The sequence below is a fragment of the Pipistrellus hanaki genome, assembly GCF_964339955.1.
Source record: "Pipistrellus hanaki genome assembly, chromosome: 4".
Lineage (NCBI taxonomy): Eukaryota > Metazoa > Chordata > Mammalia > Chiroptera > Vespertilionidae > Pipistrellus > Pipistrellus hanaki.
The window spans coordinates 47,728,412-47,755,267 of NC_140506.1; the positions used below are offsets into that span (position 1 = coordinate 47,728,412).

At 39.3% G+C, this 26,856-nt stretch overlaps 1 protein-coding gene and 1 long non-coding RNA gene across 31 annotated transcripts in view; one reads left to right on the forward strand and one right to left on the reverse strand.

The window, feature by feature from the left end:
- Nucleotides 1-26,856, forward strand: part of LOC311622019 — a 1,104,806-nt gene that overhangs the window by 754,595 nt on the left and 323,355 nt on the right. The gene's annotated exons all lie outside the window — the stretch shown is intronic.
- Nucleotides 1-26,856, reverse strand: part of MCTP1 (multiple C2 and transmembrane domain containing 1) — a gene marked incomplete at its 3' end in the record, with an annotated part of 425,829 nt that overhangs the window by 169,032 nt on the left and 229,941 nt on the right. For 15 of the 30 annotated variants that reach the window (XM_084882647.1, XM_084882645.1, XM_084882668.1 and 12 more), the window contains 2 exons: nucleotides 17,294-17,480; nucleotides 12,277-12,412 (listed from right to left, as the gene is read on the reverse strand). In XM_084882647.1, coding sequence (XP_084738773.1) covers nucleotides 12,277-12,412; nucleotides 17,294-17,480 — 323 coding nt within the window. The remainder of the gene's footprint in view (nucleotides 1-12,276; nucleotides 12,413-17,293; nucleotides 17,481-26,856) is intronic. The other 15 variants (XM_084882652.1, XM_084882646.1, XM_084882669.1 and 12 more) reach the window with 1 other exon arrangement.

Sequence of the window (26,856 nt, forward strand, 5' to 3'; positions counted from 1 at the left end):
TTTTAATGCTGGAATACTTCATTTTCAATTAATATTTAATATAGAAATGATATTCAAGTATTTGTTCCAAGATTAGGAACACAAACATCGTTTGGTCTAAAATGATTATAAAACTATATTACAAGCTCCTTTGTCTTTACAAGCTCTTGTAGATACTTTAGGACCTACAGTAAATATATATTCAATTAGCTGCTCCACAGAAAAGTATGATGTTTTAGATAATCTTCCCTATAGGTAATTAGATGAAGAGATCTCTTGCAGTGAAATCAAATTCTTTAAACTTAAAAAATTAAGTATTATATCAAGCTATTAAATATTTATATATTTTGGGGCAATAAAGCTGAAAATTGTCATCTGTCAAGCTTTGTCTTTAGAATGGTATCGTTGTCGTTTTGAATTCTCTTCTACATAATAAGCACTCACTCAGGAGTCTGTTACTCATCTTGACACCTAATGCAGAAACTCAGATTCTGAGGGCCAGGAGAGCAGCCTTAGAAGCCAAGTTTAAAAGGTCATCTAGGGTTTAAACCTCTCTGCAACCATGAGGTCGTACAGGCTCTGCTTCAACAGTTCCAGGGACGAGGAAATAAAGACCTCCACAGGAGTATTTCATCTAGTTTTTGGTAATTATAACTTTTGAGAAATGCTTCTTTACATTGTGCACAAAACTATGTCTTTGTAGCTTTTATTTATCCTATGACTTTCCCACTGTAATAACTTTTTAAAGTTTAAGTAAAGTAATGGGTGTCAAGTGGGACCCAGCATCTGTTACTTAGTATCTGACTGATGGTCATTACCCACCCTCCTGTACTAGTTAGCGTGGATGCCTTGCTGAGCATATATTCTAACTACCTTCTAGCATCTCTTCAGAACTAGAGAGGCCACAAAGGCTAACATGACATTTCCAGGCTTTCTTGCAGCTGGGGTTGCAGGTGTAACTTAGGTTGTACCCATCAGACATACCACTGAGACTGGACATTCGCCTCAGTTAGCTGAGCATGTGGGGTCTGTTTTGTAGCTGCAGACAGAAAGCAGAAATAATGTAAACAGTTTATGGGTGTCTTCCCAGCACACTAATGTAAACAAGTTACTTGGCCTTTCCACATCTCAGTTTTCTAATTTGTAAAGTGGGAATAACAATAGTATCTAACTAGATTATTATATTAATTGTGATAATCTTTTTACCAAGTTTGGGGTAGTGTCTAACATGTGACAAGGGTTCAACAAATGTTAGTTGTTGTTATTATTATTATCATCATCATTTTCTTTGAACTATTCTCAATAGAGTTGGCTTTAAATATTAGATATCCCAATTGAGAATATATTCTGGTTAGTTTGTCAATATCCTTCTTTAAAGATGAAGAGCTTCCAAAACTAAATTCACACTACAGTGCATCTGATGAGTCAAGAAGAGAGTATCATTATCAACATTGCCTTTTTATTCAATGTAACAAAATTGATGCATATGTAATTCATTCTCATGGAGTTTAAACTTAATTCTCCCTAGCCAGTTTGGCTCAGTGGATAGAACGTCGGTCTGCAGAGAGAAAGGTCCTAGGATCGATTCCAGACAAAGGCACATACCCTAGTATGGGGTGTGTAGGAGGCAGCCAATCATTAAGTCTCTCTCATCATTGATGTTTCTATCTCTCTCTCCCCCTCTCCTTTCCTCTCTGAAATCAATAAAAATATATTCTTTAAAAAAAAAACCACATTAATTCAAACCCTAAAATGTTTTCTATGCTTCCTACTGTTAAAACAAGATATCACTGTTTTGTACCTAGTTAAAACTTTGATTTGTGATTTTGTTTGTTTATGTATAGTTGGTATACAATTTTATATTGGTTTTATTAGTTTCAAGTATACAATATAGTGATTTTTATACCTTAAAATGTGATCACTCCACTAATTCTGATAATTATTTATTACCATGTAAACTTGACACAGTATTATTGACTATGTTCATTTGTACTTTTTAATAATCATCTTGTTGATCTAAGCCTATTTATTTCAGTCTGAATTAAACCTGTTATATAATTTTATGTATATAGATAGATACACAATACATATAATATACATATATAGATTGGTCTCCTATCAAATGAATTAACTATCCTCTCAGCAAGTTCTATAAAGAAGCAGCCAATTATCTCCTCAAAGTCATTAGTAAATAGATTTAACAGGTTAGACCAGTGGTTGGCAAACTCATTAGTCAATAGAGCCAAATATCAACAGTACAATTGAAATTTCTTTTGAAAGCCAAATTTTTTAAACTTAAACTTCTTCTAATGCCACTTCTTCAAAATAGACTCACCCAGGTTGTGGTATTTTGTGGAAGAGCGACACTCCAGGGGCCAAAGAGCCGCATGTGGCTCACGAGCCACAGTTTGCTGACCATGGCGCTAGACCAAAGATAGGGCCCTGTATTCCTGTGCTTGGCATCCCCACTGACATCAACTCTTTCATATAACCACTCTTTGGGCTTAACTGTTTGTGTGTCTAACCATCCTAATAAAATGGCAATATGCAAATTGATCTTACCTCCGCTACACTCACCAGCCAATCAGGAGCGAGTATGCAAATTAACCCAACCACAATGGCTGAGACCATGGAGAGAGCAGGAGGCTTGGGTTTTCCTGGCAATGGAAGAAGCCAAGCTTTCTGCCTGCCCCTGGCAGACCCAGGCCTCCGCGCAAGGCTACAAAGTTTCGATTATTGAAGATAAATAAATCTCAGCAAAAATGGCGGCAGCCATGGAGCTGGAGAGCAGGAGGCTTGAGTTGCATCAGAGATGAAGGAAACCAGGCTTCTGCAGCCCTGGGCTGCCTTGGCCTCTGCTCAAGACTATAAAGTTTCAATTATAGAAGATAAATAAATCCCAACAAAAATGGCTGTGGCCACAGAGCAAGCAGGAGAAATATCTCTGATCAAGGCTATAAAGTTTCAATTATTGAAGATTAGTAAACCACAAATACCAGGGCCTTTGCTTGGGTTTCTGGGGGGTGTGGGCGGCCTGCAAACCACCATAGGCCCCTCGCCCAGGCTGCCTCATGCCCAAGGGAACCACCACTCTGATCCAGGACACTCTTCAGGGTAAACCAGCCAGTCCCCACCCATGCACCAGATCTCTATCCTATCTAATCCTATATAATAAAAGAATAATATGCAAATTGACCATCACTCCAATACATAAGATGTCTGCCCCCATGTGGACACAAGATGGCCAGCAGGGGAGGGCAGTTAGGAGGGACCAGGCTTGCAAGGGAGGGCAGTTGGGGGTGATCAAATCTGCAGGGGAGGACAATTAGGGGTGACCAGGCCAGCAGAGGAGGGAAGTTGGGCGTGACTGGGCCTGCAGGGAAAGGCAGTTGGGGGGGACCCAGGCCTGCAGGGGAGAGCAGTTGGGGGTGACCAAGCGCACAGGGGAGGGAAGTTAGGGGCAAACAGGCTGGCAGGGGAGTGATTAGGGGGTGATCAGGCCAGGCATAAGCAGTTAGGGACAATCAGGAAAGCAGGCAGGTGAGCATTTAGGAGCCAGCAGTCCTGGATTGTGAGAGGAATGTCCAAATGCCCGTTCAGGCCCGATCCTACCTAGATCGGTCCTATATGTGTATTCTGACATCCCTAAAGGGGTCCCAGATTGGACAGGGTGCAGGCTGGGCTGAGGGATACCCCTCCCCCCCCCTGCAGAATTTTGTGCACATGGCCTCTAGTATTATCGTATAATCCGAATGTTATCGTAGTAAATATTTTTTTTTCAGATGCTCTCTGTAGCATTTTCCAAATTCAATTGTCTAGGATAGGCATTGATTATTTATACTACTATATCATAATGTAACAAAATATAAATTATAGTTTAATTTTAAACCACGGTTCTAGCATCTGAAAGCATTACTTGAAGCACTGAGTGAAACCCTGGCACTAGCCCTCTAAAGCAAATCAGAAATTCTCTATTTCTTTACACAGAGGATCATTTTGCAATCTTAGTTCCACAGAACTCAATTAATTATTTTATAGTATTTCTCCTCCCCTCATATCCCACTGATAGTGGGACCACCACTTTTTCAGCCCATAGTCCTTCACCTCTAGGGCATATCAAATCCAATTTTTAATCTCTTTGTCATCCTACCTATTCTTCCAGAGCAGTACCTTCAAACCATGTGACCTACATTGGAGTCACACATGATTTCTGCAATTCTCTGTAAAACACTAGTTCATACGCAGGCCTCACCAGTCTTTGTGTTAAATTACCACATTAATTCCCCTTTTCACAAATATTTCATATCAACTGTTAGGACACTTTTGCATTTCTATAATTAGAATTATGATTATATAAACACAATTATAAAAATGAAGCAACTTTCATATCTATGTGGTGACATAAAATAATAAAAACAATGATTTGCTTTCTTTTAACTCTTTGGTTAGTCTCATTCTTAGGAAAGAAATTTATTTATCGATAGTATTAAGATATTTAACCTATATGTGTGTGATATTACTGTCTTCTAAATTAGGTATATTATAATGATAAAAATGTCAGGTGTTGGATATTTTTTATGCATTATAAGTTGGATGAGATTTCTTCTCAAATTACACTATATGCTTTATAGTCTTCTCAATAAGCTTAATTATTCAAAAGAAAACAGGGCTAACATCTATAAAAACTTAAGCAACTGTTATGAAGGAACGAGCAGAATGACCAGACACTATGACGCACACTGACCACCAGGGTGCAGATGCTCAATGCAGGAGCTGCCCCATTCCACAGGCCCCGATCGCCGATGGGACCTGCTGGCCAACCTCCCATGTTCCCTCTCCCATCACCTGATTGGGGCTGGGGCCCAGGCTGGAACTAGGAATTGGGGGTGGGTGGTGGCAGACGTGGCTCCTTTCCTAGGGGGGGCCCAGGGCCAGCTTCCTCCTCAGGGCCGGTAGCCAACTTCCCGGGTCCCTTTCCACTGGCTGGCAGGCTCCAATTGGCCCACTGCCCTCCTGCCATGGTGGTGGTTGGCCCCTCCCTCTGGTCTGCTGGCCCTGATCACCCAATCAAGGCTGGGCATCAGGCTGGGATAGGGACCTGAGAGTGGGTGGTGGCAACCAACCTCCTGCTACACCCAGGCAGAGGACTGTGACCTCTCACCGGCTCCTTGAGGGCAGTGTGACAGGGATGGAGGTGTGGTGAGAATCCAGGGTGTCTGCCAAGCTTGCTCTCACTTTCCCTGTTACCCTCTCCCAGGATGCCAGGGCTCGCATGCCTGGCAAGCCCCTGCGCTCAGGGTCTGGGTGCCCATAAGGAGCTGGCCCTGCCCCAGTGGCCTCGGCCCATCAGACTCAGCCTCTGCAATGACCCCGGGTTCTGGCTGAGGCCCCGGCCAGGGTGCCACACATGCTCACAGCTGCGGCCTCAGAGCAGGTGCCATGCCAGATCCCTCACTGTCCACCACAGACCCTCTCCAGCTGCCTGGCCCTGCTCACCACTCCTTGGAGTAGAGCTGCAGCTGCTGCTCCTACTGTTTCTTCCAGATAAACGCCATGGAGGGCAGCAGGCGGGGGCACAGGATGCGGGGACACCTGCCACTACCCGCGCAGGAGCTGGTCTGCGAGGCCAGCGGCGAGTGAGCGAACTGCCCGCCGGGCTTCTGTATGATGCCACTGGGCGGCCCAGAGGCCCATGCTGCACCCCAGCCCGCATCTCCACATGGGGACTTGGGCACCGTGACTCAGGTGAAGGGAGGAGTGCGGGGCCAGGCAGCCCAGGTGCTGCCCAGGGCCCGGAGGTCAGCTGGGACCTGCCCCTCCACACCAGATGCCAGACCTAGGGACTGCACCCATGCACGAATTTTGTGCACTGGGCCTCTATTTGTTATATAATGGAAATAAAGCATCCTTTGCTTAGGCAATTTTCAATATATTTTGTGTAAGATGTAGGTTTGTTGTTTCAAGCAGTATAATTTCAAGATTTTCAGATAGTAAACGTTTAAAAATTAAGAATGACATCCATACATAACCCCTTTCATTTGGTAAATGATTTTACCCCTGTTAATTGACAAATATGAAGGACTTCCCCTATATTTTATATATTATAATACTTTCAATGGAACTATGCAGCATTTAAAGGACATATATTTTCTCCTCTTCTAATACAGATTTTAAATAATGATCATAAAACCCAAGGCTGCATTTATCAGACATAATCAATGTTATTGAATGTGATAATGGTAATTCAAGTAGCCAACTATTAAAAATTCAAACTGCTACAATTCTGTAAAAGAAGCAACGTAGCTACTTCTTCCAGTAAACCTATTGTGTTCTGAGGGCCACTCAGGCAACAATTGCATGGGTCTTATACCATTTGCTTAGGAAAATCACAAAAATTAATTTTTAAAAGACAATATTATGTATATGTGCTAAGCGTTTCTCCAACTGTCTAGAAAACTCTCAAAGAACAGACTTGTGTTTTTTTGTTTGTTTGTTTGTTTGTTTCTGTACAGATACCTTTTCACTTTCTTTCTCTGAATAGACCCCTAATGTTCAGGGAAAATACCAAGAATAATAAATCCAAATCTCTGTATAAAATACACCTTCCTGACACACTCAAGCTGGAAATCACAGGAACCAATAAAAAATGCAGGCAGCCTACTGATAATGAGGTCAGAAATACAAATAAATTTACTTTTAATGAAGACGGGAGGCGCAGTGATCAAAGTGTTAAAATTCATTTCATGCATATCTCATTTGCTTCTTAGCTGATATTTACCACGCAATGCTGTGAGAAAGTGGAGGCCTAAGATGCTCCAGATAAATGGCTCAATTAATTGTACAGAGGTAGACCTCTTTGAGCGGAGCCAGAGCTGTGAGCTCTTTATTAAAAGCACCATTCTGTAGCCCATAACCTTGTTCCTTGACTCCTCTCTGGTTTCCAATTTAAACAAGTCCCCATGCGGCCTGCTCTAAAGGGCTTTGTCTCCCTGTCATTGTTAAGAGAGCTGAGGCATCCTGGAAGTGTGAAATCAGACCTCATGAGTTGAACGGTTCCCCAGGGAACGCTGGACTGCGCAGAAGGTCAAAGTCATGGGCCGGACCATCTAAAAGTGTCTGATCGCCCGTCTGTGACACAGCAAGTTGGGGAGGGGGGGAGAGGGCTAGTCTGAGAGGACTGAAATTGAACACATCTTAATTAAAGCCCACAGACAGCAAAACAAAATGTTTTCCAGGCAGCCTGTCAACTGGGGCTTAAATTTAGCTCTGCTAATGAATCTGAGCTGCTAACTGTTATTTCTTAAGATAATAAGACTCTCAGGAAAGCTGGGGCGGGAGGAGGGGGAGGGAGGGTGGAAACTGTAGCATGTCTTTCTGCTGTTTTACTACTTAAATATTTTCCAACAATGAAGATGGTTTTCCTAAAGAAAAAAAAAAAAAACATGAGAGAAGTCTGCGCAAATAAATGGGTAGTAAACATCTTGCTTAATAACTACTAGGTTTCCAGACTATGGGGCTGGAGTGCTGAGCACAGTCTATATTGAGTGCCTTGCTTTAGAAAAAGATATGCTCATTTAAACTGGACCATTTCAGTGACAGGTTATGTTAACTGTAAAATTCTCTCTCGCTCTCGCGCTCGCTCGCTCTCTCTCTCTCTCTCTCTCTCTCTCTCCCCCCCCCCCCCCCCCCCGAATGAGGTGGTTCATTCATTTGATATATCAATTCACCTGGGGTGCAGAAGCCTTAGAGTAGTGCCCCTTTGAGCAGAGGGAAAAGGTAGGGCACCTTCTGAAAGGGCTTCACAGGGCTCCCATATCACTGTTTCTGAAACCGAGTGGCTGGTGTCCCCAGGGAGGCTGCGACCTCTTCCTCGGGAGCTCAGGGGAGGGGCCGGGGAAAAGAATTCTTTTCTCTTATTTCTCTAAGAACTTAAAAGAACTGACTAAAACAGCCAGGTCCAAATATTCTCCAAAGAAAGACTCACTCCATATATAATAGACTTTATATGTCCTGCTGAACGCAGAAATTAGGACCCGTTCAAAGAAAAGAATAATTAGAAGCTAAAAGAGGTAAATTCCACCATGCACTATTTTCCACCAGCAATAAATAAATGAATAAATAACTCCCCCCCCACTCCTCCCTCCGCACAGTGGTCTCTCTCCTCTCACCATCTATTCGGTGTTAAGGACACTTGATTTATGGGGAGAGGGAATCTCTTCCCCAGTGAACACAGGAGGGCCAGACCGTCTCTAGGTTTTGCTTTGATGGCACAGAGAGACCCTGACCTTTTCATGGGTTGGCTGGAAGGTAAGTAAGCTGTACCACACACACAGTATTTTCCAGTTAGTCAGACTTTTTTCTCTCCCGAAGAGTTTAGCTGTCCGACGTTGAAAACCAGAGTGCCGCTTTCTCAGGCTGTGAAAGGCGGCCACCATTGGACTGAAATTTCAATCCACTCTTGTGCCCCGCTCAATGCATGTGTATGTGTGGGAGTTGTAAATTGAGGCCCTAACTACCAGAGTTAATCTCTTTTTAAAATCTGTATTAACCTTAATGATTTGAAGTGCACTGTCCAACACTAGACTATTGAGACGGGAGAAAAAAAACGACCCTCGACGATCCGCAGTTTATTGGGGGCTTAGCTGAAGTGACCCACTGTAGTGGTGCTCAGCGGAACAAGGCTGTGGGCTTTCTGTGGCAAGGGGAAGAATTGAGGGCTTCATTAAAAAGTAATTTGTGCTTTATGCGCACTCATTCAAAGGGTCTCAATTGCTCTTTATTCGCACAGAGTTAATACAGTATCACAATGTTTCTCAATGAATGTGTGGTGACAAAAGAAAAATTTCACATTTTGAAAGGGGAAAATTCTTTGGAAGTGCGGTAAGATGGATGGCTACTTAAACGATTATAGCCTCTCTCTTTCCCGTGTTCGTGTGAAAGGATGAAATACTGTAAGTTAAAATCGTTGTTTAAATTATGGGCGTTTAACTTCATCACTTTTGGATCGCTAAAATTCTTTTAAAATACAGCAAAGTTGCTCAAATCTAAGTGTGTCTTGTTCGACCTGTCTATAAAAAAAAGTTCTGAAGCCAGAGGAGCATCTAATAGTAATATAGCTTCATTTCAATCAGAAAAGACTCTTCACTCGGCACAGAGTTATCAGTGATTTTAAATCTCCCCTCTCCATCCACAGGACTCCTAAATGGATGCTAATTTGCAGATTTGAAGACAGCACCATTGATTCCCTTTAAAAAAAAAAAAAAAAGTTGCTGAATATCTTGGAGAGCCTGACTATGATTATCCATGGAGATGCACAACACATTTTTAAAGTACTTCTTTGAACAAGTGAGAGATGAAGTATACAAGAAGCTTATTTGTGCCCCAACCTTAATGATAAAAGACCTGGAAGGATCAGTATATGTATATAAATTGTTATCCTTTTCAGAAGGATAATTTTAAAAATTGGTATTGCATTCAGATATTTCTGACGTAAATATATACTCCTCAGCTTCTGCCCCCATCACAAATGTCATAAAAACCACAAAAGGTCCAAGAGTGAGCAAGGTCAAAGACTGAATTATCCTCTTGTCCCTGAATAGTTCAACATCTCTCTTGTTCAATTCAGAGCACGTTAAATTATAAGGTCAGTGTGGAATGAGAAATCATGAGATTTATATCCCTAAAACTGGAGGGGGGGAAAATGAAGAATCTGTTAGTTAGTATTCCCCAAATTAACGTTTATTTTATCAGATAAAAATTATGTCTCACTGAATCCCGAGGAAGAAGGCTATTGTTATTCCCACTCATTTACATATTAGGACATTACAACCATTGGAAAGAGATGTATCTTTTTTCTCAGCATTGAAAGAATATACTTTAATCTTCATAGTAGCATATAGGCCAACTGGGTTAGCATAGTGTGCATATTCATGAGTTTTGAAAGTAATGACAGCTTCTCTCCAAGAAAAACAAATTATACAATTGCATGCAACCTGTGTAATGGGCAGGTATCTAAGCATGTAAAGTAAATGGAACCTGAAATTTTCTATAATAAATTATTCTGCCTGCTATAAATGTTCAGTAATAGTTCAGATCACTTAGGTGTCCTCTGACATACTGATTACCTAGGCTTTTCTCTCTACAGATGGTCTCAGCTAACACTGGGTGCTCCCCTCCCCTAAGAAAATCCTGAAGAAAAGTGAAGGTATGCCAAAACCGGTTTGGCTCAGTGGATAGAGCATCAGCCTGCGGACTGAAAGGTCCCAGGTTCGATTCCGGCAAGGGCACGTACCTTGGTTGCGGGCACATCCCCAGTAGGGAGTGTGCAGGAGGCAGCTGAATTGATGTTTCTCTTTCATTGATGTTTCTAACTCTCCCTCTCCCTTCCCCTCTAAGAAATCAATAAAAATATATTTTAAAAAGAAAAGAAAAGTGAAAGTGTCTCCCAAGAGACAATGTCACTGCCCTGAATTCCTGAATCTACCTGGGAATTGCAGGCTAGGCGAAACCTCCCTGGAGTAAAAGCAATACTGTGTTCCTGTTCCATTCATCAAGTTAATGTCCAAAGGGAACAGAAGAAGAGTAGTTAGCCAATCATCTATCGTTGAGTATTAGGTCTGGTAATATATGCAGCATAGTAATAATAAAAAAGAAATCATTGTGTCCAGATTAATTTGATTTCAACCACATCAGAGACAAAAAAGAAAATGAATATACTTGGCATTCACTAATTATTTAGTACCAGGAGCCACTAATTATTTAGTACTCAGCATATATCCAGAAAGATGACAAACTACCTTTTCTGCTGCTATTTTTAGGTAGGCCTATTTTGAAAGAATATTTGATAACTGTTATTATCTTCTAGCCTACAAATAAGTTGGCAATTACCTCTTTAAAGAAACTGTGAACTCCCAACATTTTAATTTTTATCACACATTAGTCACTTGAAAATATGCAAATATGAAGTTATTTAAATATTGCTGTTTTTGAGCAGAAATCTGCTATTTTAGTTTTAAGGCATGTGATCTTTTAATTAGATTTTGATTTGATGTATTAAAGAAGAGTTCCAGTCATCATGTAATGGATTTCCAAGCCTTTAGATAGTAGGAGAGTCATTTCTCCACTTCAAATGAGTCAGCTACTGTTTTAGGGTCAACTGGCTAAACATACAATGGTAAGCATATTTCACAAAAAAGTGCATACTTACTTTCAAAAAACAGTTAATTTGGACAAAATTGGTCAAATCAGTCCTATTTATTATCTATTTTGAGATGGACAATTTAAGAAATGGGCCAGGACCAGTTTGGCTCAGTGGATAGAGCGTCCGCCTGTGGACTGAGGGGTCCCGGGTTCGATTCCGGTCAAGGGCATGTGCCTTGGTTGCAGGCACATCCCCAGTGGGGTGTGCAGGAGGCAGCTGATCGATGTCCCTCTCTCATCGATGTTTCTAACTCTCTGTCCCTCTCCCTTCTTCTCTGTAAAAAAATCAATAAAATATATTAAAAAAAAAAGAAATGGTATAATTATCCCCAAATCCTGTGATAATTAAGCAATTAATGAATTATCATATACTTGCAAATCCAAAACAATGCTTTAATTCTGAAAATGATAAAATAATTATCATTAGCCAATTAATATTTTATAGAAACAGCAATATCCAAATCAGAAAGCTTTGAGAGAGAAAACTAATTTTGGCATTTTCACAGTAGTATTTCTTGTTTTAAAATATCTACTATAGAAAAATGTAGATGCTTAGCTTAGCTCCAAAATTATCTCTGGAATGTGCTAAGGAATTTGGGCAACTAAGAAATTTGATCAGCAACCCAAATACCAAGAGTTCATACCAAGTATCAATAATTGAGTATTATCCATCTAAACTTTTCAATGAACTATGCAATGACCATTATGCATTTGTGTTGTTGCTATGGTATCATCTTAGGTGATACCTTCTGAGAGAAGATACGGCATTACTCCAAAATGACAAAAGTTGGAAGAAAAATCCAGCTGATTGAACTTTGGAGAAGAAAACAATTCAAAAATTATTTTATTGTTTATATTTTAACATATCACCCTTATTTTTAAAAGCACTGGCAATATAAAAACTGGTGGCTGGAAAATCTTTGTAAGATCAACCTGGAAACCTTATATTATCTACTTTGATGGCCCAGCCAGGTAAACTGGAGAGTTCAGTCATTAAATGCCACAGACCCCGCATGTTGCTTGATAACTAACTATATCTACGTTTATATCACCCATATTTGTATATACACACAACAGGGTAATCACATCCTTTCTTACCTGTCACATCAGCAGCCATTAATCCTTCTGCTCTGATTACTTTCACCTGGAGAAACCCCACGTCTTTCAGGTTGTGAAATATCCGCAGTGGGCTCTGAAAGACCCCAACATCAGTGTTAGAAGAGAAAGGTGTGTTCTGAGAAAATAGTAAGTTTTATGGTTGATTTCAGGATGCCCCTTAAGTGACTCAAAGGATATTGGTTTCTTCAATACAGACTACCCTTCCACCGTTATGAATGTGTACATACACCCGTACGCATGCGCACACACACAATTAAAACCCACAACATTTCTTCCCCACAAATAATTATCAGTAGATGGTGAATAATAAATTATAAAATAGGATATGACTGCTTTTTTCCCTTTGATCTCCTTTACCAAAGCTTTTTATGAATATGATGGTTTGGAGACTCACACTTCTTCATACTGAATCTCAAATTGTTGGTTATATACTACTTCAGACTTTGGGAGTAAGAAAGTCAACACTAATTATATTTTCTTCTTAATGAGCATTGGAAATTGCATGTGCTAAATGAAGGTTAAATTATTGAAAGACTTTTCTATATTTAATTTAAAAGACTTAGTTAGGTATTCTGTAAACCTTGTAGGTAGAAGACATATAATCTTCAAAAATAAATCAAATTGAACCTGCTCTTGTGGCTCTGTTGGTTGAGTATTGTCCTGTGCAATGAAGGATTGCCTGATAGGGCACAGATCTGGGGTTTGTTATTGGTACCCAAGGCAGCCATTGATGTTTCTCTCTCATATTGATATTTCTCTCTTTCCCTCCTCCATCCTCTCTCTCTAAAATCAATTTAAAAACACACATTTATAAAAATAAATAAAACTGTCCAATAAAAAGTGATGAGTAATTTTTCTTAAATTTGCAATTTTATTTACGATTGTAGTATGTACGGAACTAGAAGTAGAAAAGATGTGATAGAATCACACCCAGATGATAAAAACTATTAAATTTCATAAATTAATAATGGCAGTGTTTTAATAAGTATAGTAGTGGAAGAAATTAAAAGAGGGATACCAAAGCAATAATTCAAAACTCTAATTAATGGGCACAAATACTTAGAGAGTAAAATAAACCTATTGAACTTTATATGCATTTGTTTATTTGCAAATTATAGCATTTTTATTATGCCAAGATCAGCATTTCTACTCAGTAAATCAAAGGCATTTCTTTATCATAATCTTTAAAATGCTTTATGACCAGGGAACATGGCATACTTTTGCATTCAACTTAGCTATTCAAATGTTACCAAAGAACGTTTGCATCCTGTATTAAGCATATGGGAATACTGAGAAGCAAAGCTGACTGCGACATTAACTTTATCAGTCCCATTTGACTGGTGGTTGTTGACACGGGGAGCTGTGACCTTGGCACACTGAGAGGAGGAAATGCAGATATGTGTGCAATCTCATAACCCAACTTTTTTTTTTTTTTTTTTTTTAGGTGTTTAGCCCAAGGATTAGCTCTTAATCTTTTATTGTTTTTTAAATGGCTGTTTATCTACCAAAACTGTTTGAGCTACCCGATAACAGGGTTCAATAAAAAGCTATTTCCCTCCCCATTGAAATTACTGTAAACCAAGGCTCTAAAGTGGGAACCGTAGACAGCAGTACTAGAATTCAGAGGTTTGTAGGCACGTCGGTCTTCCTAAGGCAGGAACGATCAGGTTTGGGAAGCTTCTTATCTCGGAGCTGACTGAGAGCTCTAAGCCAGGTAAGCCTCCTGTCCTAACGACGGGGAAGAGTTTTCTGAGAAGGTTCCTGTTCTTTAATTTTCAGAAGCAATTTGAACCAGCCTTCCTGGGACTAACACAAACATCAGTCCTCAGGTCTGAGAATCGCTTCGCACCGCTAACCTCACCGCACAGACACAGGGCTGCGGGCGCTCGGGCTCCGTGTTCTGCTCCCCTTTTGGAGAGGTAATTACCGTTTGTGGGTTTCATTCCCTTGAATCAGCTGACGCTCAGTCATTTATTGTGAACTTCAGCTGCTTAGGCTAGTGACATATCGATTATGATAAGAATTCAAAAAAAAAAAAAAAAGAAAGAAAAGAAAAGAAAAAGAAAAAGAAAGAAAAAAAGGAAGAAAGCCAAAGACTGAAATATTCCAGCTAAAAAATATATATATAACAACTTTAAGTAACGCTTCATTCAAGAGGTATTCCTGCCTTGTTATTTATGGTTATTTTAGAAGGCTTCAAAACCGAGATGGCTTCTGAAGCCAGACATTTCCATAGCAGAGGAATGTATGATTTGCTGTGAATCCTTTCAGCCCTCAATAGATGGGAAAAGATTGAAATGCTCCGGAGAGGAGTCCTCTTTATTTTTTTAATGAAAGGCTGTATAATATATTTTCTCTATGGCTGCAGCAGCTGTCAGGGAGAGCATCTCAGTTCAGCTCTATTACGGGAGAGGCAATACCGCGTCCTATGGCGTCGCGGTGCTCTGAGGGGCCGGGGCTGATTGACAGCTTGTCACCGTGACGTCTTATTCCATCTCTGTTATGGAGAAAATTAATGTCACACCACCAGCCTTATGACTCGCTGTCATCTTAGAACCGCTCACCTTTTATCAATGCTCTAAATAACATTTCAAGCCCATCGTCTCACGGTGGACAATCTGGTCAAGGGACATTAAATCAGATGACTGTGAAATGTCATAATAAAAATGGAATGCTAACAACTTCTTCTCTAAACTAGCTCCTCTGGTTTTTAAACTGTGACAAGGGGGAGCAAGGGTTCAGCATACCCGTTCTGAAAAGGTCAGGCAATCGCTCTTGGTCTACCACCCATTACTACTCGCCCCCTATTGACCTTCCCTGCTTTCCTCCCCCCAAAAGAAGGGGGTGGGGGGAGAGAAAAAATGGAATTAGCCATCTTTTCAGAATGTGGTGATCAAATAATGGCTCACACAGTAATGTCTGTTTAATTTGTGGGGCTTCAGTGCTCCGCAATGAACCCCTAACTGACAGCACTGGAAAGCCTTTGCAGAGAGAGTCCTTCATAGGAGAGGGGGCCAGTTCACTTACTCTCCTGATCACCACCGAATTCTTAAGTCTAACCTAAACTTCCCAAAATGCACATGTTCTCACAGGAAAACATCTCAATAATCTTCCAAATGACCTTCTGTATATGTTGCTCTAAAACAAGTGATAGTTCAGATATATGAAACAACATTCATGCATCCATCTGATAATCTGTATTAAAAAAGGAAACACATTGAAACCTTAAAATATAGGGTTTTGCTCCTGTATTGCTATGGCTAATTATAACACAGGAGCTATTGCATACAGTGGCTTTTTGGCAAGTATGACTGTAGAGGCATATCAAGGCCTATGCTTGAAATTCAGGGCTAAAAAAAAACACAGAAAAGTATGTATAAATGTGGTTCACTTTTTAATATAATGAGCAGAATATAATCTGAGAATTAGCTGGAACATCCTCATAACATTTACATTTTATTGAAATAATAACATTTGAAAAAAGGTGTGGAAACAAATATTCAAATTCTGAATGGAAATAGCCAATTTAAGGAAACCCATCCAGCAAAATGAAAAGAAAAAAAAAGTTGGATTATTTCTAATTATCTAGCCTGCAGTATTATTCTAAAATATGGCATAGTACCAAATATTAATTTGAGAAATATAGTATTATAATACCTAGAATAATTTTACATTAGCACACATATGAATTAATTCCCTTAAATTGTTTTAATCCACGAGGCTCTCTTCTGCTGACAGCAGACTATGTTTTGGTAGGTACCAAAATATGAAACAATTTTCGTAATTGCAATTACGTATTAGAAGATGCCTCACAATACCTTAGGCTCTTAGGTGGTTGAAAAATATATACTATTTAGCCTTGCTAAGTCACCTCCATTAAACTGTTTATGAGGACACCCCTGGAGGATGAGTTGTACAAGCATTAGCAGACAGCTGATTCAGTGGAGATAGCCAGAATAAATTTGCTGAAGTGCACAGCCTGCTAATCTGTTTGAAGAATATTGTAGAGCATTAGTACCAGCACTTCATGTTATCTGCACAGCCTGATAAGGTACATCTTTATTAAATTCAGTTATTGAAAGGATGTCAGTCAGCAAATAGGAATATTTTAAAATCTGAAAAAAAATATTAAGAGGTCCTTTGTTAGTCAGAGCTTGGTTTCATAGCTGACTGTGTAGAGGAGCCTTCTAAACACCTGGCAGCATCGTACAATACAAGCTTTGTCATTTTAAGTGGGAAAGCTTTTCCCCCAGTTTCATGGGTACTAAGGTATTCGCTTTTCCAGTCTCCACTGAGAGAATGGTGGAGTAAGAGCTCCCCTCTCTGTTGATTCAGGAAAACTACACGCAGAGTGGGAAATGTAGAATGTGAGGATGCTGGGAAAGAGAGGCAGATTTGGTTGTGAATGTTTCGGTTTGGTAAAAATTGAGAAGGGTACTTATTTTAGTGATTCACTCTTCCAACCTATCTCTCTACACTTGATTAAAAGGCAAGGAGGCATCCTTTTGATTATATTTCATATTCAATTAAAATAGTAAAGGAACAAGTGAGGCTTTGCTAAACAGTTGAAAATAAAAATGATTTCTCTGAATACCCTCTAGTGACCAAGCTATTCATTAATGTAAGTGCCATTGACTCCATTTCAAAGTTGGAAAGACAAAGAAATATGGATTGCAATGACAAAAAGTCAATGAATTAATTTTAAATTAATATTGTGTAAGTTTAACTTTCCTTGATGGGAAGTTCCCTGCATGGTAATCGTACTGTCTGATAAAACCACTGAGGAGACTCTCAGAATCTAGACCTTGCTCTGGTAGAGGCTCTAGACATCAGTGGGGAATGCAAAGATAAGCATGGCATTTGCGTTTGCCCGGTTTTCTACACCTGCTGATTGATCTGTCAGACAGCTTTTCAGCTGTACTTCCGTCACTCCAGGTAAATTATTTATAACCTCACTAGTCACACATGGTTCGAGGGGGGAGGGTTACATACGTACATATCTTTTTAATATTTCATCTCGTTCTTTCTGGTCCTCCAGGGAGTTGACAGGGAGGTCAGAGATGCTGACTGTGGCCGAGGCTGTCAGGGTGACCAGCAGCACCAGGTGCCCCTCACCCTCTTCCAGCTGCAATTCCAACTTGTGTGTCTGTTCCCTGCTGAGGACCGACAGGTCGACCTGGCACCTGGAGACAAATGTTTTGAATTAACAAGTGGCTTTCAACCCCTCCTTCCCCCTTACCCCCATCAAACAGTGGAAGTTCAGGCTGCTCACAGCAATGAGAAAAGTAAATCAATAGAAACAGTATTTGGACCATTGGAAGAATACATCCCTCATGTCAGCTGACTTTCTTCACAAAATTCAGCCCCTGATTATCTTAGTGTCTAATTGCTGATTTCCTGGTAGATACAAAAATGGGCTTATCTGATTCACTTACTGCCCATGGCCACCATACTCATAAATGGGCAGGGACTTCCAATTCCTGGATGGCCTAGGTCAGTGGGGCTTTGCTTACAGAAAAGCTACTGTGAGTCTGAATTTTTGTATCACCTTTAAACCAATGGGTGTTTCCCCCTCATTTTTAAATGTAATATATAAAGCAATGATTAGAATATGCACTCTCGTGATGCCATAAGTTTTACATTGTTAAAACCATGCCAATTTATTCATAGAGCATTTATAAATCTAAATAAAAAGCAAACAAATCCTCTGAAGACATCAAGAATTATGTAGCAGAACTGTCCTGGGGGGTTTCACACTGTGGCAGCCCATGGACCACAAGCCACTCTCAGAGATGAACACCTTGCAAGCTCTTTTCATAAAAAGGAAAATTGATTTGAAAGAGAAAGATACTGTGGTAACTACAAGGCCAGTAAATGGAGAGAAAGGGGGCAGATATGAATAAAAGGCATTTAAAACAGGAAATAGCCAGTGACAAGAATCAATGTGGTAATATATAAACAGGATGGTCAGCTATCAGGGACAAATTGAATTTTTGGTCATTTTCTTCACTTTATTTATTTATTGTTCATTGTTTTGCTTTTAAATTAAACTATTATGAATAGGGCCTCAAAGCGTATAGTTGTGCTCAAACATCTTTTTAAGCATGACTGATTTTAGGAATTGAATCCAAAGTTTGACATTTACCCTTTCTTTTTGCCTATCAAAAGTGACAGCAGAGATAATCAGGACTAGAAACAATTGGGAGGAAGAGGAATATGGATGCAAGAAATGGGGAAAAAAAGAAAGAAAAAGAAGAAAAGAAACAGCCTGGTCAGTGACAGAAAAATGTGTGTGCGCCAAATGCTAACTATGGAAAAAGCAGAAAATTAGAGCCCGTGGCAAGTCTGAAAACTATCTTCTTAAAGTTAGAATATATATCAAATAACCTCATTGTTTCTGTAAATACAACATCCTTTTCAATATACTCTCATGCTCTCTCTTAAATTCTAAAGGATGAAAGGACATATCAAATGCTATCTAATATTCTAATTTAAAATTATTTTATTATTGACTTGGGAGAGAAGGAGGAAGAGAGAAAGAGACACACACACACACACACACACACACACAGAGAAATATCAGTCTGTAGTTCCACTTATTTATGCATTCACTGGTTGGTTCTTGTACGTGCCCTGACCAGGGATCAAACTCACAACCCTGGTGTATCAGGACGATGCTCTACCAACTGAGCTACCCAGTCAGGACTCTGATATTCTCATTTTAATTGCAGTTAAGTTCTGGTCAATGACACCCAAAACAAATTGAGCATAAAAGATATGCAATGGAAAAAACAGCCAGTCAGATGCATTCTCTACTAAAAGAAAAACATCAATATCATTTTCTATAAATCTTTCCAGTATCCAGTACAGTGCCTAGCCTGTAATTTGTTGAATGTGAATAAATCTTTGGACAAGGTTAGGAATATGATATTAAAGAACTGAACAGAGATTACAATTCAGATAGTATTTTTGGTTGGATAAAGTTGGTATCAAGAAGGGTCTCTCACTCACTTTGATCACGCATTTCCCAGTCCTTGCCTTCTTCTTTGGTGAGACACTGTATTCCTCTTAAAACACAAAACACATTGAAGCTTTCTGGGGGGTTTCCTTCTATGCCTATTCCCATTTCACATGAGTCATATAGATGCTAGGCTACTCCTCGTTTCTGCTGGAGTTTTTGCCTTTAATACTTTAGAGTTAGGGAAGATGTTCTAAAGGTAATCTGACCCAGCCATCACAAATGGGCAACTTTCAGACCAAATCTGGTCCAGGGATTTGTTGGGTTTTCCTTGTAGCATTAAACTTTTGAAGTTAAATAATTTTTAAGACAGAGTAAATGTCCTCTGACTTAGTTACTGTTCCCCAAACTGTCATTATTTATAACTGGCCTACTTCACTTAATTCTGTACTTTGTTCAAATAGATATAAGGATGTGTGGTCCTTGAAATCTCCTGAATTTACCAAGGAAAAAACTGAGCGCCAGAGAAGTCATAGTCAGTTATTAGCAGAGCCAAGACCTGAACTTGGGACTCTAGAATCCAAGATCTGGGCTTTTTTCTTGACCAGTCTGTCATTAAGTAATCATGCACCCTTAGGAGAAAGTGTGTGCTGCTTGCAGTGGTTCTTTAGTTGGGTAATACCTGGATTCATTTTAGACAGACCAATTATCTCAGTTCTAAAGTGTGGAACTATGTAATTTTTATGCTTTAATATATATATATATATATATATATATATATATATATATATATATAAGCTAGGAAAACAAGCTGTAAGTTATTGCTCTTATAAGATAATAAAGTAAGAAAAATCTACAAATTGAATTATTAAAGCTCTGAAACCAATAATATTTAAATTAGCATTATAATTTATAAGGAGGATTATGCTTTTCTGCTACAACTACATTTTCTATATTGAGTATACTCATAGAAATAGTCTCAGGTCCTGTCCCATATTTAATGTTTCAGAATTTTGACTTTAATCCTTCTAATACAGAAAATATCTATTTCTACAAATACATTGGACAAAAGAGTATTAATGACTTCAAGGTATTTTTTGCTATTTGAGGTTATGCATATCTCCTATTCATCTATAAAATGTGCTCAGGAGAAATCCTCTGATGCAATTCTAAGTGAAATTCTCTACCTTGCCTGTCCACAGGTGGCCAAGTAGGTGTGTCATCAGCTGTGTCTCTGAAACCCAGGAAACAATGGCCAGCCCAGTAACATATCACCCTACATTGCTTCCTACTTTTCCCTGCCTCACATTTTCTCCTCTCACTCTGTGGCTGGACTCTACCTCCCCATTAAGTATCAGAATTTAATCACTGCCTCAAACCCTGTTTATAGGGAACATGGGCTAGGCAAAAACTATTGGTGCCATTCAGTCCCCTTAGCTACAGATGTCTAACATGCAAACCTGCTCCGGTCCCTCCCCTGGCTTCCTTTCTCTTGTGAAATATCCTGAGCAAGGTAACAGTGCTCTCCACAGCCTGCCACCAGCTTGTGTGGCACTTGCTGACTTGCTCCTTAAACCATTCCAGACAGCTTGCAATTCTTTCACTATCCATGCTAGAGCTCAATGGTTTCTTTGTGTTTGAACAAGACAACCATTCTAGCTATCTTGGCTTCATTAACGTTTACTAATTCTCATTTCAATAACCTGCAGTTGTCTTCTCCTGTCAATATCCCAAGACACCTTGAGGGTAGGCACCTAGCACAGCACCTGGAACATAGTTGGTGCTCTGTAAATATTAAAGTACTTATACACAAGAAGGTGAAATTGCAGAGGCTAAAATTTACCCAGGGCAGAGTGGCAGGGTAGAAGGGGCATTTAATGCACTCACTTTACCACTCCTATATTGTCTTCCTAGAAAGATTTCTTTCCAACACTTATTTCACTCACTCATTCACTCACTACTTATTAAGTACTTGAGGTGTCAGGTCTCTGTTAGTTTTAGGGAATCAGTTTTTTTTTTGTAAGCCTTCTAGTTTCTCACATCCTAATTTTCAGAACTACCACAGAGTGTGTTGTAATTTTATCATGAATGCCTTATTAGTTTGATATTGAAAAATTACAAAACTTACTATCTATACTGAACCCAACTTATCAATTAATCAATCAATAGAAGAACTGAAACAAAGTCAAAACTGAAGATCCCAGAGCTACTGTAATCTGTAATCATAAATGGGGAAATTGAGACTTAGAGAGATTAAGTGATGGCAAGAAATCAAACTACATTTCCTTTCTCCCATAGGAAAGCTTAAAGTTCTTTGGACTTAAAAAAAAAACAAAAAACAAAAAAAAAAACACACAAAAAACTCTATGCATTTTTTTAGCCACATGAATATTTATTTGGTGACATATTCCCCTATGAGTCCAAGGAGAGAAATTTCAGTATTTCTATCACCTTTTTCCTCCCCTGTCATTTTATCTGCCATGCCTGAGCTCATGGCCGATGATATTCCTATCAGATACAATAGTCTTGTGCAACCAGGATGCTAATTACATGTGTGAGACCACTGGAGTGCAGGTGATACCATTGTAATTAGCTAGTTATTAATAACTAGAGGCCTGGTGCACAAAATTGGTGCACTCAGGGATTGGGTGGGGATCTCTCAGCTTGGCCTGTGCCCTCTTGCAGTCTGGGAGCCCTCGGGGGATGTCTGACTGCCAGCCTAGGCTCAGGAGCAGGCCTAAGCTGTCAGTCAGACATCCTTAGTGTTGCTGCAGAGGCGGCTGCCGCCATGCAGCTGTGCTCACCAGCTGTGAGCCCAGCTTCTGGCTGAGCGGCGCTCCCCCTATGGGAGCGCACTGACCACCAGGAGGAAGCTCCTGCGTTGAGCATCTGCCCCCTAGTGGCCAGTGCACATCATAGCGACCAGTCATTTTGCCATTTGGTTGATTTGCATATTAGGGTTTTATTATATAGGATAGGAAAGGAGCACAGGGGGCAGACAAACATTATACACATATCCTTTGGGCTGCTTCCTCAGGAAGCTGCAACTTTGCACTCCCCAGGGAACAACTGGCCTATTCCCAGCAGTAAAGCTCTGGGAGAAGGGATCCAACAGAAGGAAGATGGACACATGCCCAGTAAAGTTGGAGTGACATAGGGAAGCTACTTTTCCGTCAGTCACACCTGGGAACAAAGATCATTGGCCAGAATGGGCATGGCCACTGCAAGCACATGGAAAGTTGGGATTGCATAATCTCCTAAACAAATAAATTCTTTCTTATTGCTCCCTTGTTGATCTTGTGGCTCATGACTCTTGTGCTCTTGGCTTGCTCTTGGCTTCCTTGCATTTGCCCATGTTTCCTTCATAGCCATGGGAACTTGCATACTCCACATGTAATGGACTGATGGACTGCAGTGGGCAAACACAAATTAAGCTTGCCTGATGCTGTATTGGACTGTGCAAACATGGACTGGAAATTGTGGGCACTGGCTCTGTTTTTAGCCCTGCTAAAGGCAAAATGGGACGTCTTCCTGGTAGGGCTGATGGAAACGAAACCTTGGAAACTCAGCGGTTTGATCCACAGAACTGAAGCTTTCTATTATATCGCATCCTCCTGTGTGAGTCTCAGAAAAATGATCTCTCTTAGGATATCACAAGAAATTCATCCCCGCTGGCAACCTCTCCCCTCATTTAATAGAGAACGTAAATGTTAGACCTATTTGGATTTTTAAATAATTTAAAAGTAGGAGAGGAACCAAATTTTATAACTATTTTACTCATGCATTAACACAGGTAGCCCACACATCTGATATGTCACAGATAGCCTGCAAGTATTTTGAGGGGAAAGTAGGAGCTGCATAACCTGGAGGGGTTGACAGTGGCCCTTTATTTGCTGACTTGCTTTCACTAAATTGCAGTTCACATAGTATGCCCTGGTGAGTGAACTTAGAGATTATGTAACCTAAATGTAATTGAACTAATCTTCAAAAAAATGAACACCACTTGTTTTAAAGGATCCCAGTAAATAAACTGTGGAGAGAAGAGAGTGCTGACTGAACAAGCAAAAGTGAACAGAATGATAAACAAGAATATGCACGGTTGCCGAAACCAGTTTGGCTCAGTGGATAGAGCGTCAGCCTGCAGACTAAAAGGTCTCAGGTTCGATTCCGGTCAAGGGCATGTACCTTGGTTGCGGGCACATCCCCAGTAGGAGATGTGCTGGAGGCAGCTGATCAATGTTTCTCTCTCATTGATGTTTCTAACTCTCTATCCCTCTCTCTTCTTCTCTGTAAAAACCTCAATAAAATATATTTTAAAAAAAAGAAAAAAGAAAAGAAAGAGTATGCAGGGCTGATGCTTCCAGCAGAGCTCCCTGTCAGCCACCTTCACATGCCAAAGGTGCTGCAATGCGGTCTAACAGGAATTCAGCCAAGACAAGTCAAAATTATCCAGAAGAATATTAGCAATAGAAATGTTCATCTACTCTTCTTGACAATCAACTGCTATGGGTATGTTGTGCCTAGAAGTATTAGATAATGATATTATGAAACCATCATGATTAGCAAGACATTTAAAAACAAAGCCTTCAGAATAAAAAACACAAGCCTTTATAGAGTTTCTTTGGTGGGGGTTATTTTTAAGAACATATTTTATATAATTTTGACCAAATTTAACAATAAAACTATGAAGCTTTTTTTTTTTTTTTTTTTGAGATTTCTTAATATATGGGACCATGGCGTGTCCCCCAGGATGTATACACATAGTTTGAATAATTATAAGGGCGGTGTTTATTAAAATACATTTCATTCTCAAAATTGAGCTATCAGATGTTAATGTATAAATACATTTTTTGGGATACCTGTATTTTATATTAGTAAAAATAATAATACATGATATCTTATAAAATCTTAGAAATCAAAACAATACCTAATTTCTTGGAATTTTGCAGTATAAAATATTCAATATGTAACTGTTAAAAGTGTTTTCAAGTTTCACAAGTATGCAGTTTTTATGCCATCTCTGACACTATAAAAGGCTAATGCTGTTGTTACCTTCCTCCTGTCAGAGGTTGTCACTGTTCAATCATCTTTTAGGCACATTGCTTTATCAGAGCATTCTCCTGTAAGCTTGTGAAATTTCCCATTCAGTGACTCAAAGATAAACTAGTTAATATACACGTTGGAAACTTTGCTCTTGTTTAAGAAATACTGCAGTGAGCATAAACTTTCTAAGGAAATCTTGAAGGAAAAATGGTAACCCACAAAAACAAATAGATTAAAATCTTCATATATTGTGTTTAGGTTGAGTTTTTGAAAAACGAAGAGGAACATCAATGACACACTCCATTCTATACTTAAATATTGTCTATCTCCCTAATGAAATATTTTATTCAATCCCTAGTAAGAAAAATGGTGAAATATCATGATTTTGTAAAAGAACTCTCTTCCGTATGGAGCTTTCTATGTGCTTTCAAATTAGTAATGGGTCAGGACTGTTCCTGCCCCTTTTTACGTGGGAAGTCAAAGAATTCTCGTAGTACTGCTATCACAAATAAGAGACATTGCAAATCAGAATATATAGAATGTTTAAGGTTTAAATACGCTGACCTTCAACTTTTGGAAAACATTAATTTGGTTAATATCCAACATTAAATGCTGTTTTCCCCATTTGCCGCACTGCACAGTGAGTGCACCTGCACACCCCACATTTCTCTCTTTCAGCATTGAGTATGCAGGTACAGATTTAGTTTTATGATTGTAGAATTTTGAAGCATTTGTTTTTCACCCACAAGTTGCCCATTTGGAAGAAGTGTTCCTTATCCTATACCATTAATAAAAATTTTGTTGACATAGAGCTCTCTACTCAAACTTATATATTTGATGTCCTGGGCAGCCTCGGCCCCAATAACAATGCAACAAATAAAGTCAGTAGCAATTCACTAACCTAAAATATATGTACCCAAAATCAATGCCAGTTTACAGATAAACAAATATTTTGCACACTAATAAATAATGCTGTAAATCTTGCTATATTGGACTGCAGATAGCTCCAACTGGATAAAATTGCTTGGCACAGGATTTCTTATTCTGCATGTTCATAAAAACAACTTGTTTCTGACAGCACTCATTCTTGGCAATTTACCACAGCTGTCAGCAGCCAATTTGTTCAGATTATTGCTCTGCATAAAAGTGCAACAATCGTGAGGATTTATTAGCTGATTATCGGAAAGGTGGCAATCCGTCTTGCCTGCCAAAATGCAGGTGATCAGAAAGTTAAATAATTACCTGCAGATTAGCATTATTTCACCTTCACTTGACATCTGTAGTTCAATGACAGGCAGAATTTGCTGTTTAAACTTGCAGTATGGCATACATAACCCAAGCTGGCTTACTGACTACTCAGCATTTTATTGAGCACTTAAGTGTTTCAGAACATTCTGAATGTAACACCAAGGCAAAAGGAGCATGGGCGTTAGAGTCAGGAGTCCTGGACTTGAGTCTCAGAATATCCAGTTTCAAAAAACTAGGCAACCTTTAAACCTCTAGCTGCCTCGCTTTGTGCATCTGGAAAATTATTGTATGAACCACCCTTATTATTGCCTTATGTTGAGCTAATGGATGTAAGTGTGCCCTTTTCAAATATATATGTGTGTGTGTGTGTGTGTGTGTGTGTGTGTGTGTGTATATATATATATATATATATATATATATATATATATATATATATAATTGACTTTTTTTACAGAGAGGAAGGGAGAGTGATAGAGAGTTAGAAACATCCATGAGAGAGAAACATCAATCAGCTACCCCCTGCATACCCCCTACTGGGGATGTGCCCTCAACCAAGGTACATGCCCTTGACCAGAATCGAACCTGGGACCTTTCAGTCCGCAGGCCGATGCTCTATCCACTGAGCCAAACCACTTTTCGGCTAAGTGTGCCCTTTTAATAACCAGAGGGCATTAACTGCCTAGATATCATAATGATACAAAAGTTATGATTGATTATATATATATATATATATATATATATATCTTGATGAAGGTATAGCCCACTTTTTTTTTCCTTTTCAAAAAACAATTCAATAATTTTTAAATATAAAGATTACTCGGGCACTTTCACATTTTAACTCATCAAATCAAACCGTAACCTCCTGGTTCACAGATCAATGTTCAACAACTGAGCCACACCCACTGCACTCTAATTATCTTTTGGTCACTAAATATAGCTAAGGTTGTTACAAATTATGATTTCAAATATCTCTCCTCAATTATACTGAAACTTTGTACCTTCCACTAAGGCATGTTGTTCTAACTTCCTTTTCATTAATATCGGATATCATATTGTCTACTTATTTAGAGAAGGAAGAACCAGAATTTTGAGTATTAAATCAAGCTTCAGATATTTACATTAAAGTTCGACAATTATTTATTGAGCACCTATTAGGTGCCAAATACTTTTCTAGGCATCAAAGATGCCACATTGTACAAAACACTCAAAATCCTCATGGAACAAAACCCACATAGAGCATATATTCTCGTGATGGGAAATAAAAGATAACATAAATAAATAAGATGCACAGTATGTCAAGTGGTGCTTCT